The sequence below is a fragment of the Cyprinodon tularosa genome, unplaced genomic scaffold, assembly GCF_016077235.1.
Source record: "Cyprinodon tularosa strain WSP-4 unplaced genomic scaffold, ASM1607723v1 ctg669, whole genome shotgun sequence".
Classification (NCBI taxonomy): Eukaryota; Metazoa; Chordata; class Actinopteri; order Cyprinodontiformes; family Cyprinodontidae; genus Cyprinodon; species Cyprinodon tularosa.
Genome location: NW_024039417.1, coordinates 188,066 through 201,087, shown reverse-complemented (window position 1 = coordinate 201,087; position 13,022 = coordinate 188,066). Strand labels below are relative to the sequence as shown.

At 43.2% G+C, this 13,022-nt stretch overlaps 1 protein-coding gene across 2 annotated transcripts in view; it reads right to left on the bottom strand.

The window, feature by feature from the left end:
* The window catches only part of spire1b (spire-type actin nucleation factor 1b), a 105,708-nt gene extending 93,735 nt beyond the window's left edge, over nucleotides 1–11,973 (bottom strand). For both annotated transcript variants that reach the window (XM_038267318.1, XM_038267319.1), the window contains exon 1: nucleotides 11,510–11,973. In XM_038267318.1, coding sequence (XP_038123246.1) covers nucleotides 11,510–11,816 — 307 coding nt within the window. In that variant the 5' untranslated portion in view covers nucleotides 11,817–11,973. The remainder of the gene's footprint in view (nucleotides 1–11,509) is intronic.
* Between the last annotated feature and the right edge of the window lie 1,049 nt (nucleotides 11,974–13,022).

Sequence of the window (13,022 nt, the reverse complement as noted above, 5' to 3'; positions counted from 1 at the left end):
CTGAGGGAGCTCCCTGCACAGCTGCAGCTCGTCAAGATCATCAGAGGATCCACTACTTAAGCTGTCTTCAGACCTTGCCTCAACGCCGCAGTGTTGTTCCAGTTGGTCAGCGCTAAAGCCTAGATCCTCTGAGTATCTCCATGACTTTGAATCCAGTCTGGATTCTAACTATTATCTCTGTCTTCCAGGAAACCTGTGCCTCCTCTGAGAAAGCTCTGGAAGAGCTAACCTGCCGAGCCGACCCTCTGAGCCAAACCCTGAAGATCCCTCTGAGAAACCTCAAGCAGCTCAGGACTGAGCTGGGACTTCCAAGCCAAGGTCAGTTCTAACAAGACGTGAGATGCTGAAGCAGCTAACGGACTCTGCTGATGAACCCTTCTCCAGAACCAACAGTGACTCTCCCAAAGTTAACCTCAAGAACCCTCAAGGTACAATCGGTGAACTTCTGGAAGTTAAACCCTGCCAGCAAACCGCTAACTGTGCTGTCTCTCACGCAGACTCCGGTGAACCAGTATCCAGGCCCCGAACCAGAATCAGTACATTCTGTGTGTTTGTGCTTTAATAAACTGTTGAACTCTTCATCCTTGTGTCCGTCAGTGGTGTTCTGCATAACTGGGTCGCCTTCAGTGAACCCATCATGACAGAACACTGCGGCCAAACTCAAGGCCCAGCAGATCACCTCACCCGTCGACTGGAGGAGCAGGATGCCCAAATTCAGGGACAAACCCAAACGCTCCGTGAGTTATATCGTCTAGTTTGCACTCATAACCAAATGCTACAGAGCTGTGCTAATTTCCTGAACAGCGCTAATGCTCCACCACAACCATTTCCGGGTCCAGTTCCTCCTCCGAGGTCACCGGCAGTGACGTCATCAGAGTTCCGTCCTAGTCTCCCAGAAAGATTCTCTGGAAACATGAAGGATTGCAAAGGATTTTTATTTCAATGTCGGTTGATTTTCCAGAACTCCCCTGGCTGTTTTTCCTCGGATCACAAGAAGATAACTTTCATTCTCTCTCAGTTAACAGGAAGAGCCTTGGAGTGGGCTCAGGCAAGATTTGCCGCTGACGATAGTTTAAATTGCTACTACTCTGATTTCATTTCTGAATTTACCCAGGTCTTCAACCAGGAAACTGACCAAACTATTGATTCAAGAGCTCTTTTCAACCTTAAACAGGGAAACTCTTCGGTGGCTGAATTTTCTATTAACTTCCGGGTAAAAGCGGCAGCTTCCGGATGGAACCAAAGCGCCTTGAAAGGAGCCTTTTTCATGGCATTAAACGAGCACATTAAAGATGAACTCGCAACCCTCGACGAACCTGCTACCCTCGAAGATTTAATTCGCCTCTCCATCAGATTAGATAATAGAATTCGAGCCAGAAACAGTTCTAAGAAGCAGGGTACAATTTCTTCTGCCTCTCATAACGTGACTGTTTGTTCTCCCTCTACAGAGCAGTTGCCCATTCAGAGGTCTAAGCCCCAGTCTCTACCGTTGCCTGTTCAGGCCTCACATTCGGGCGAAAGGGATGTCGAACCCATGCAGGTGGGACACACCAGGCTCACTCCAGAGGAGAGACAAAGGCGTTTTCTAAGCAAACTATGTATCTACTGTAGTGAGAGTGGACACTTCATCGCTTCCTGCCCGGCAAAATCAAAAGCCGGGGCCCGCCAGAGGATATGAGGAGTCTGGCGGGCCAAATAAACACAAAGAAATCTCCTCGACTGTTACTGCCTGCCACGCTTTTCTGTGCTAATCAAAGCCTCTCTTTTTCTGCTTTCATCGACTCAGGCTGTGAACGTAACCTAATCGACTCTAACCTCTTCCAGCAACTCCAGATTAAAACCATTCCCCTTTCTCAGCCTCTCAGTGTATCCGCCATAGACGGAAAAAGACTCCATCGAGTTACCCACCAAACTCAGCCCCTCGAGCTACTTCTGTCAGGTAACCACCGAGAGACAATAACATTTTTTGTTTTTCCCTCTGCATGTTCCCCGCTGGTGCTCGGGTTCGAATGGTTGGAGAAACATAATCCTCACATAAACTGGACTGAACGTCATCTGGAATCATGGTCCACTTCATGCCACGAAACATGCCTTCGTTCTGCTGCCCCCGTGGTGGGGTCTCCTAGAGGTGGGGGGGAGATGGACTCTCCTGACCTTTCTTCAGTTCCCCCTGAGTACTATGACTTAGCCCCTGTCTTCAGTAAGGTCAGTGCGACGTCCCTACCTCCACACAGACCATACGATTGCGCCATTGAACTTTTACCTGGTGCTCCTCTTCCTAGAAGCAAATTGTATAACATTTCCAAGCCCGAAAGAGAAACGATGGAAAAATACATCAATGAATCATTAGCTGCTGGAATAATTCGCCCATCATCCTCTCCATTGGGCGCCGGGTTCTTCTTCGTGGGTAAGAAGGATGGTTCCCTCAGACCTTGTATTGACTATCGAGGTTTGAACCAGATTACAATTAAAAACAAATACCCACTGCCTCTTCTCGCCTCTGCTTTTGAACCTGTACAGGGAGCAACAGTGTTTTCTAAGTTGGATTTAAGAAACGCTTATCATCTCCTTAGGATCCGTGAGGGCGATGAATGGAAAACTGCCTTCAAAACACCCTTGGGCCAATTCGAATACCTTGTAATGCCCTTTGGTCTAACTAACGCCCCAGCCTGCTTCCAGGCCCTAGTAAATGATGTTCTCAGAGACTTTCTCAACGTGTTTGTTTTCGTGTACATTGATGACATTCTCATTTACTCCAAGGACCTCGATGAACACAAGAAACATGTCCGTCTTGTCTTACAGAGACTACTGGAGAATAAGCTGTTCGTGAAAGCCGAGAAGTGCGAATTTCATCAATCTTCAGTCACCTTTTTGGGATTTGTGCTCGAGGGCGGCCAGGTAAAACCTTCAGAGGACAAGATCAAAGCAGTCTTAGACTGGCCAGTTCCAGAGAACCGCAAACAATTACAGAGGTTTCTAGGGTTCGCTAACTTCTATCGTCGGTTTATTAGAAACTACAGCCAGACCGCCCTTCCATTAACCTCCCTGACTTCTGTTAAACACACTTTTCAGTGGACTCCCGAGGCTCAAGCAGCATTTGAGAAACTAAAATCCTTGTTTTCCAGAGCTCCTGTCCTCATGCAACCTGATCCTGCTAAACAGTTTATCCTAGAGGTGGACGCTTCAGATTCTGGTGTTGGAGGTGTCCTGTCCCAGAGGCTCGATTCAGACCAAAAGATACACCCTTGTGCTTTCTTCTCCCGTAGACTTTCTTCCGCTGAACAAAATTATGATGTGGGTGACCGAGAGCTCCTGGCTATCAAACTGGCGTTGGAAGAATGGAGACACTGGCTGGAGGGAGCTGAGCACCCGGTTCTTGTATGGACAGACCACAAGAACCTGGCTTACATCCAGTCCACCAAACAGGCTAATCCTCGCCAATCCAGGTGGTCAATCTTCTTTTCTCGGTTCAACCTAATTATCTACTACAGACCCGGATCCAAGAACGTGAAGCCCGATTCTCTCTCTCGTCTCTACTCCGTCGATCATCCCGAGACACCTGAACCTGTCCTTCCAGCTTCATGTACAGTGGGAGTGGTCAACTGGGAGATAACTGACCTCATCAACTCAGCCCTGGCCACTGAACCCGATCCAGGTAACGGTCCATCTAACCGTACATATGTTCCATCTTCTGTCAGGTCCCGTCTTATCCAGTGGATGCATGCCGCCAAATTCTCTGCTCATCCTGGAGTCAGTAGAACAGTAGCTCTCATCTGCAGACGCTTCTGGTGGCCCTCTCTCCACAAGGACGTAAAGGAGTATGTGTTGGCTTGCCCCACATGTGCCCGTAACAAAGCCTCACACCAACCTCCTTCTGGCCTGCTTCAACCACTTCCTGTTCCCTCGCGTCCCTGGTCCCATATCGCCATTGATTTTGTCACCGGTTTCCCTGTCTCTCGAGGTATGTCCACTATACTCACCATTGTTGACCGCTTCTCGAAGTCCTGCCACCTTGTTCCCCTCAGAAAGCTTCCCACGGCCTTCCAGACAGCTCAGCTCCTCATTAAACATGTTTTCCGGCTTCACGGCATCCCTCAAGAGATCCTCTCGGACAGAGGTCCTCAATTCATCTCCCAGGTATGGAAGGCATTCTGCTCTGCGCTCGGCTGCAAACCCTCTCTCACCTCAGGTTACCACCCCTAATCGAATGGTCAGACCGAGCGCATGAACCAACAGTTGGAATCCACCCTTCGCTGCCTCACATCGAACAACCCCGTGGATTGGAACCAATTTCTCCCATGGATTGAATATGCCCATAACTCCCTCAGATCTGCATCCACTGGACAATCCCCATTCCAGGTCAGTCTCGGGTATCAACCACCTCTTTTTCCCGCAGATGAGAGAGAGATATCGGTGCTGTCCGTCAATCAACACATCCGCCGTTGCCAGAGGATTTGGAGGGAGACCATCGCCACACTCAACCAGTCATCAGTGTCTGTTAAACGCTTCGCTGACGCCAGGAGACGTCCCGCCCCCGAGTACTCTGAGGGCCAGGAGGTATGGCTCTCCACTCGAGACATCCCCCTCAAGGGGATGTCTCGAAAACTCTCCCCAAGATTCATCGGACCCTTTAGGATCACTCGAGTCATCAACCCCTCAGCTGTTCGTCTCCAACTACCTCAGTCCCTCCGAATCCACCCTACATTCCACGTGTCCCAGATCAAGCCTGTTTCTTCGAGCCCTTTGTGCCCACCGTCCGACTCACCACCACCCGCCCTGGAGGTCGATGGCCATCCGGCCTTCACAGTGCGCCGCATCGTGGACTCCCGTCGACGAGGTCGCGGATGGCAGTACCTCGTCGACTGGGAGGGCTACGGACCGGAGGATCGCCAGTGGGTCCCAGGCTCGTACATCCTCGATCCTGCACTCATCGAGGAGTACGAGCGTTCCCGCCCATCTACCTCTTCCGGACCGCCAAGGGGCGGTCGTTGAGGGGGGGGGTACTGTTGGGAGCTGGAGAAATCCCATCTTTCTCCAGCAGAGTCCGCCGTGGATCCTCTGAGGGAGCTCCCTGCACAGCTGCAGCTCGTCAAGATCATCAGAGGATCCACTACTTAAGCTGTCTTCAGACCTTGCCTCAACGCCGCAGTGTTGTTCCAGTTGGTCAGCGCTAAAGCCTAGATCCTCTGAGTATCTCCATGACTTTGAATCCAGTCTGGATTCTAACTATTATCTCTGTCTTCCAGGAAACCTGTGCCTCCTCTGAGAAAGCTCTGGAAGAGCTAACCTGCCGAGCCGACCCTCTGAGCCAAACCCTGAAGATCCCTCTGAGAAACCTCAAGCAGCTCAGGACTGAGCTGGGACTTCCAAGCCAAGGTCAGTTCTAACAAGACGTGAGACGCTGAAGCAGCTAACGGACTCTGCTGATGAACCCTTCTCCAGAACCAACAGTGACTCTCCCAAAGTTAACCTCAAGAACCCTCAAGGTACAATCGGTGAACTTCTGGAAGTTAAACCCTGCCAGCAAACCGCTAACTGTGCTGTCTCTCACGCAGACTCCGGTGAACCAGTATCCAGGCCCCGAACCAGAATCAGTACATTCTGTGTGTTTGTGCTTTAATAAACTGTTGAACTCTTCATCCTTGTGTCCGTCAGTGGTGTTCTGCATAACTGGGTCGCCTTCAGTGAACCCATCATGACACCGTTATTTTTTTTTATTATTATTATTTTATTTTTTTTTTCAGAGAAATGTCAAACTATATGATGAAAACTCCAAAATCACCTAATAAAATCACATTATTTTAAAACTGAGCAGAAACTGCATCCGACATTGCATTCTATCATATTACGCAGTTCCTTCGCAAAAGTCAGCCGCCCATGCTCTGAACGCCACGAGATAGAATCGGCCAGCAGTTTTTAGTGATGGAATCTGGAAATGGAGGCAAGATGAAGAAATCTACGCTGAAATAAACTAAACTCAGCTTTGGAAAGCCAACAGGTCAGGGGAAAAGAAAGAGAGAAGGAGGTAAGTTCATTTTGCCATGGGTAGGAATAGGATGGTCATTGTCCTCAGCAAGCATTTCAAGCAACTGTTACTAGGATTTCGTTTTACAGTCAGATCCTACTTAAAACTATTGATCCACACTGGGCAAAATCATAGAATAAAATAGAACATTTTTCTTGAGGTAGCCTAGTTGTGTTGCTCATGTTGCATTATGAAGAATAAAGATTTGTGCTTCGGCTATTTCAAAGCTAATGATGCACACGGGACAAAATGATGTAATAAAGATTTAACTATCTTTATTCACGAAGTCACCATATTAGGAAGTTTTTTGTCAAGTAAGATTTATCGCAATATTTGACCTCGGTATTTCAAAAATCGCGGTTACGACCCTGGATGCGTATCACGGGGCATTAAGAAGTCCTGTGGAGCATTTCAAGCATCGGGTGCAGCGAGTTTTTGTTGACATGTTTCAGACTCTTAGATTTCAAAATCTAAACTTTTGCTGCATAATATGACAGTTCTACAAATTATAAAAGCTGATCTGGGATCTGGCAGGGAGATGCTGCATCCAAGCCATCTGTGTAGCAAACTATTAAAATGTAAATTTTAAAGGTGTAACACTCTACTATGTTTATGAACAAAGAAAAGGGAGAGGTGACTCCAGTAAAATATTTTGATGCTGTACTGAAGCAAAACATTTTATCAATACCCACATGTCCTTGCAGTTTTTACCACCCAGAAAAATGCTTTTATTGACTTCCAGCCGCCGGGAAGTCCGTTGCTCCACAAGCGTTAAGGGCGTCAAAATGCTCTTTACACACATCTGACTTCAAAGTGCACAAGCATCTCAGACGATATCTCAAAATACATTCTCTCTGAATCCAGCATGGATTCCAGTCAACAACAAGAAGAAACATTATTTAATAAATAAAATTTAAAAAAAAGAGAAACAATGAACCTTTGTAAGTATGACCCATCAACCAAGCCTCCTCCAAGAGGGCAATGATAACTCATCCAGGAGGACTCAACCCCTAAAAACATCTACAGCACTGCAGATCTCACAGACTATAGTTAAAGGCAATGTTTTCAACTCAATGGTAGAAAAAGGGAAAATAATTGACAAAATTTAAGTCAAGGAGGGAAAAAATTTAAAGTAATAAGAGTGATGAGACGAAGTGTGGAAGATGTGCATCCTCTTATGTCTGATAGCATTTCAGCTTAAAGTACTGAAAGTCTTTGTGATAGTGCTGCGGTTGGGGTGCTAAGCTCAAGAGCACAAGGGACATCTGCTAAGACGGTAACCTGAGGAACTTTAACACGTCCATATCATCATTTTAAAAAGGTGCAAAAGAAAAGGAAATAAGAAAAAATACTGGCTTTATTAATGGTCTAGTCAAAGTAAAGACTTAAATCCTACTCAGATGCTCTGAGATGACCCAAAAACTCCCTAATGTTGGAATTTTCCTCAAAGACCCAAAAATGGGACAAACACTTAACAAAGATGAGGAAAGTATGTATTGTTTTGTTTTTAGCATAGTGCTAATCTAAAATATATAAGGGGGAGGAAAAATGCCATAAACACAATAAATCCGTCAGAAGGGAAATGCATTTCCACAGGAATTTAGAGAAATTGGGTAAACATTTAGGTTTACAAAATATCTTTTTGGATATATAAGGTTCAGTTTAGCAAATAAGAGCTTTCTCTGTATTGATTTTTTCTAATTATTTACATGGCTGACGCTGATTAGCCACGCTCCTGCATAGAGAAAGAAAAGCACAGCACTACTTAACATCATCAATAAGAGGCCATTAGAACAAGCACTCAGGAGATGGTGAGACTTTACTGACCAATATACCTTAAATAACACAATAAAAAAATAAGGGATTTTCATGTATTGATGTTATTTCATCAATATTTAACTCATATTTAACTCTTATTATTCTCAGCATTAATAGACCAAAAGGAGAAAAACTATGATATTTCATTATTATATTACAATCCCTGGTAGGTCTATTGCCAATAAAGGTTTTTCCATTTACTGACGGGGACTAAATAAATTGTGAAAAGGATTTAATGCTAAATACTTCGAAAATTGATTAAAAATACTGGAATGATACAAAAAATCTAAAGAATGTGCATTTTCATTTTGAATTAATCATCAAATAATAATCAGCCCATAATATTTGTTTTTAATTTATTCGGGAAAAAACATTAAAATAAAATGGGGAAGCTAAGAGCTAAAAGTCTAAAAAACAAAAGTATAATTTTGCTTTTATATCTAGTTTACATTGGTCTGTCTCCCAACAAAATCAGATCTTTTAGAATGCATGGAGTTTGTAAGAAAACAATATGAGCCACTTTCACCCCTGCCAACAAGTGAACTTATGAATGACTCATTATTCAGTGGCCTAGTCAAAGTATGCGCTAGTGGCATTTCAAACTCTCCAGTCTTTCTGAATTAAACAATTGTGCAAAGAAGAGTGGATCATCAGTGGGTTTAGGTGGGAATTACTTGATTATAAAAACCATAGTGTGTCTGAACAGCTTTTATTTCCCATCAACAATTCAAATATTCGTTTCTGGATCTGCTTTTTCTGCTGATATCAGCATGCAGTTCATGATCAGAAACCTTCAAAGATGACAAAAAAGATTAAAAAAACAGAATAAATCTGGAAGGATGCAAACGTTCTCATGTGCTAAACTGTTAAACTGAGGAGTCAGAAGGCTCAAGGCTTGTTTGACTTTATTACGTAACAAAGAAATAAAAGATTGACCTCCCCTCCTCAGTGGTTTCTTCCTTGAATCTAAAAATAGACCATTCATTCTACCCATATAGACATAGAGGCCAACACTAGCATCATCATCACCATCACAGCTGGGCCTTTCAGATTCACTCCAACAAGTCGCTTACACAGGACATGAGATGGATCCAGTTAAAGGTAACTCAGCAGTGCATAGAGTGCATAAATAGGTTGAAAGCTCCTCTCCTGGGCTTTTGGGAGCCAGTAGACTGATAGGCATTCACTTAGCCTCCAGCCTGGTCTGCAAACTATCAACACAGGTAACTACAGCTGGAAATGTCATAGTTTAGTTCAGTAAATTAAAAGAATGTTTGGTCTCTCAAAGATGCGCCAATCACATAATAGAAATGCATGATTTAATTTCTAGTTTCATTAAAATGATTACATCAGAAGGCATGAACTTAGATTTAAGGACTGCAGTGGCGGTTCTAGACTAAATATACCAGGGGGCCAGGAGGGGGGGCAGCGTGTTTTCATGGGGCCACAAAAAAGCATAAAATAAAAAAACAGGGCAAGGGATTCATATGAAGTAAGATAGCTGCATGAAGTCAAATTTTTATTCAATTAGGTTTAATTACAATTATATTTTTATTAGGTCAATATACATTCATAATTTAGAAATTTTACATATTTTTCACTTAATTTAAGTTAAAATAGATTTTTTTTAAACTGATCAATTCAGCTATAAAACTTAGAGCATTTTTTAAATTTGTTTTGAAAGAAAAACATTTAGTAGATGAAAAATGGGATCCTACCTCAATACCACGCATGCTATCACCTTATTGTTTCTTATCTGTTCCAGCGCATAGTATCATTATCAATCAATCCCTTTATTTAGACACAATTATGGTCCATAAACAGACAAAAACAAGAACAATAATAAAAAAGAGAAAGAAAGAAAAAAAAAAAATAAATATATATATAAAATAAAATAATCCCTGACATATAAAGCGACAATGATTCCACAAACTGTATTATGACTTAAGTACAGGGGCCATAACAGGGGCCAGAACATGATCTACAGGGGCACCAGCCCCCGTTGGCCTCTGTCTAGAACCGCCTATGTGGGAATGCAGCACTGATTTTATTTATTTGACAATATTTTTACCTTAAAATGTAAAAAAAAAAAAAAGGTAGTTAAGATGTCTAAAGACAAGAATACCCCCTATGTTAACACATCCATGTTTAAAGTCGTAGGGAAGCGGCTGTTACAAACGTTGCATTTCGGAATTCTACCGAGTGTTGCACGACTTTACACGAGTGAATAAAGTGAATGTGATTGGTCCTTTATCAAGGGGGCGGGATTGTTGTGGTGGAAGGTTCGCAAGCGGTTTGGTTGTGGTCAGTTCATTGGAAGCATCTTGCTAACCAGTTAGCAACTTAGTGCTAGCAGGTTCCCAATAGGAAATTCCATTGGGACCAAGTAGCACTAAATTGGTGACTTAGAAACGACACTGTCAAGGAACGCTATGGACAGAGGAAACATGCAAGAGGAGGAGAGTTTAGTGTCGGAGGTCGAGGATGAGTTTCCTCCGTCATACGTTTTTTAGAGGAGGAAAGCGGGGACGAAGATGTTGTGGAAGAGGACGCCAGGGCGGCAGAAGCTTGGTTTGGTGTAGAAGGCTTACAGCCGTACATGTTTGAGCCCTTGCCTCGCAACGCTGGCAGTTCTGTTAGCTCTACGCCTGCTGAAGACACAAAAGTCCATCCCCGTGAACACTGGGACGGAACTCAATGGGAAAGTAAATGACTCTTATTCCAACCGTTGCGTATATTAGCTGCAACATCTGAATCAAGATGCCATGACCGAAAAAATTTGATTGACAGATGACCGTTGATATGATTGGCTGAATGTAGGTGTTCAGGCTGACGTATAACTAACTGACCTGACCTAACTGACCTGCATAAAAAAAACAACACTGATTTTAAAACAGGATTTTTTTTTTTTTTTTACAGAAATTTTCTAAATATGTGGGACAATATCATCTGATAAAGAGTACATTTATATACATGTTGAAGCCAGAATGATTTGACATTTAAATATGATCCCTACAACTTTAATGAAGCCACAGCTGATAAGCCCCTTTAAGGAGCACTGGGGGAGCATCACTCTGTGTCAGTCCCTCCTCCATTAGATCACTGCCCATATTTCAGCTCTTAATCGCTTCCTCAGACCAGATAGAACCATGATGATCACCCTGATCTGATGTAAAAGAAAAAACAAGCTTTGAAGCTCTTGGGGGGAAAAACTTGGGCAAACACGTGGAAAAGATGGAAGATGGAGGAGTGGATGGAGGATGGATGGAGGAGTCTGAGGGAAATCAGTGAAAGCCCCAGGAGGACTGAGGTGGCATTCCTTTGTGTGTGTGTCACATATCAGATGGAGTAGAGGAACATTAACCCATGGGGTCTGATTTATCCTCAAATCAGATTGAACCTAAGCAGGAAAGTGTTAAAAAAAAGAAAGAAAAAATATGTTGAAATGGGATTTATTTGAGACAAACTTAGGCTTTTCATGTAGGCCTGCCTGCAGCCTTCCCCCCTCATGTCCAACCTGCTCCTCATATAAGTAATAAATAAACCTACATTAGTAAACACCATGAGTGCTTCTGGCTTTATTTGGGTTTTATTATGTTGATAGCAGCCAGAGCAGCTGAGCCTAGTCTGCATTTTAAATGGATCCCAGCTGCTCAGCTATTTTACCTTGGCTGCTGCGCTGATCCACCTTCACCGATCCGTCTCTCTGTATTCTAACATCCTCCGGTCCGCAGATCCTCCGCGGTGATGCGGCAGCGGAGCCGCCTTCGCCCCGGTGCGCCTTCTCCAGGCTCCGGCAGCACTGATAGCACACCGCCCATGCCTGCTCCTCATTCACCGGCTGGCTGTAGAGCCTCAGTATCTCCTCCAGAGACAGATCCTCGGCAGAATTCATCGCGTCATTCTGGTCCCCCCGGTGAACCGCAGCCTCCGTCAGCGCTCGGTGTTCTCCGCCGGAGCGCCGCTCCGCCATCCTTTCATTCTCTCAGGTCCAGGCCGAAAGCAGGGAGGCGCTCTGGGGGCATCGGTGCTTCCTTTCTTCACTGGGCAGCAGGGATACAAACACCGGGCTTGTTTCCCCACCCGTCCAACCGTTTGCCATCAGACGTCAGTAGGTGGCGTATTTACGTCCACACCTCAGCGCGCGCGCGCCTCTGGGCTGAGTCTGAGCGATGGAGTGAATTTTGTTCCATTATTTTTCCAAAGAACACGTTTTGTAAAACAGAAATGTTAAAAAACGCTTTAATCAAAAAAAGGTTTTGGGAGTAATTTTTGTGATTTCTGAGATTGTATTTTTGTTCAAATTAATATATGTGTAATAACTTGTTTATTCTATTTCCCTAGCTTTACCATTAAATATTTATTAACAAATTTTATATTTTTCTTTCTTTTTCTCTTTTTTATTTGTTTTCCCCTTGCCCAAATGTAAAACTTCTCCGGGTTTCAAGCTTTATTTTTATTTTACCAGTTTTTCTTTTTTTCTTTTTTTTTTTGGGGGGGGGGTTTTTTATTTATTTATTTTTTTTTTTTCATGCTCCAAATATCCTTCCCAAAATCTCAGACAGGCTTTCTTGTCTCCAGTGTTAGCTCTAGTCATTTACAGTTTTTTTTTTTCTTTTTTTTTCTGATGGCTTAAGCAAAATTTTTGTTACTATTGGGTATTTTTGCAAAACTCTACCCACAAATAAGAAAACCTTACACATGCTAATAAATCTCTTCAAACCTTTGTTTTGTATCAAAACATTAACAAAAGCTGTTATATTAATAAATACAGAATGTGGCTTTGGGAGTAATTTTAGTGATTTCTGAGATTGCCTTTTTGTTCAAATTAAGATATGTGTAATAACTTGTTTATTCTATTTTCCTAGCTTTACCATTAAATATTTATTAACAAATTTTATATTTTTCTTTCTTTTTCTCTTTTTTGTTTGTTTTCCCCTTGCCCAAATGTAAAATTTCTCCCAGGTTTCAAGCTTTATTTTTATTTTACCAGTTTTTTTTTGTTTTTTATTTATTATTTTTTCATGCTCCAAATATCCTTCCAAAATCTCAGACAGGCTTTCTTGTCTCCAGTGTTTGCTCTAGTCATTTACAGTTTTTTTTTTTTCTGATGACTGAAGCACAATTTTTGTAACTATTGGTTATTTTTGGAAAACTCTACTCACAAATAAGAAAACCT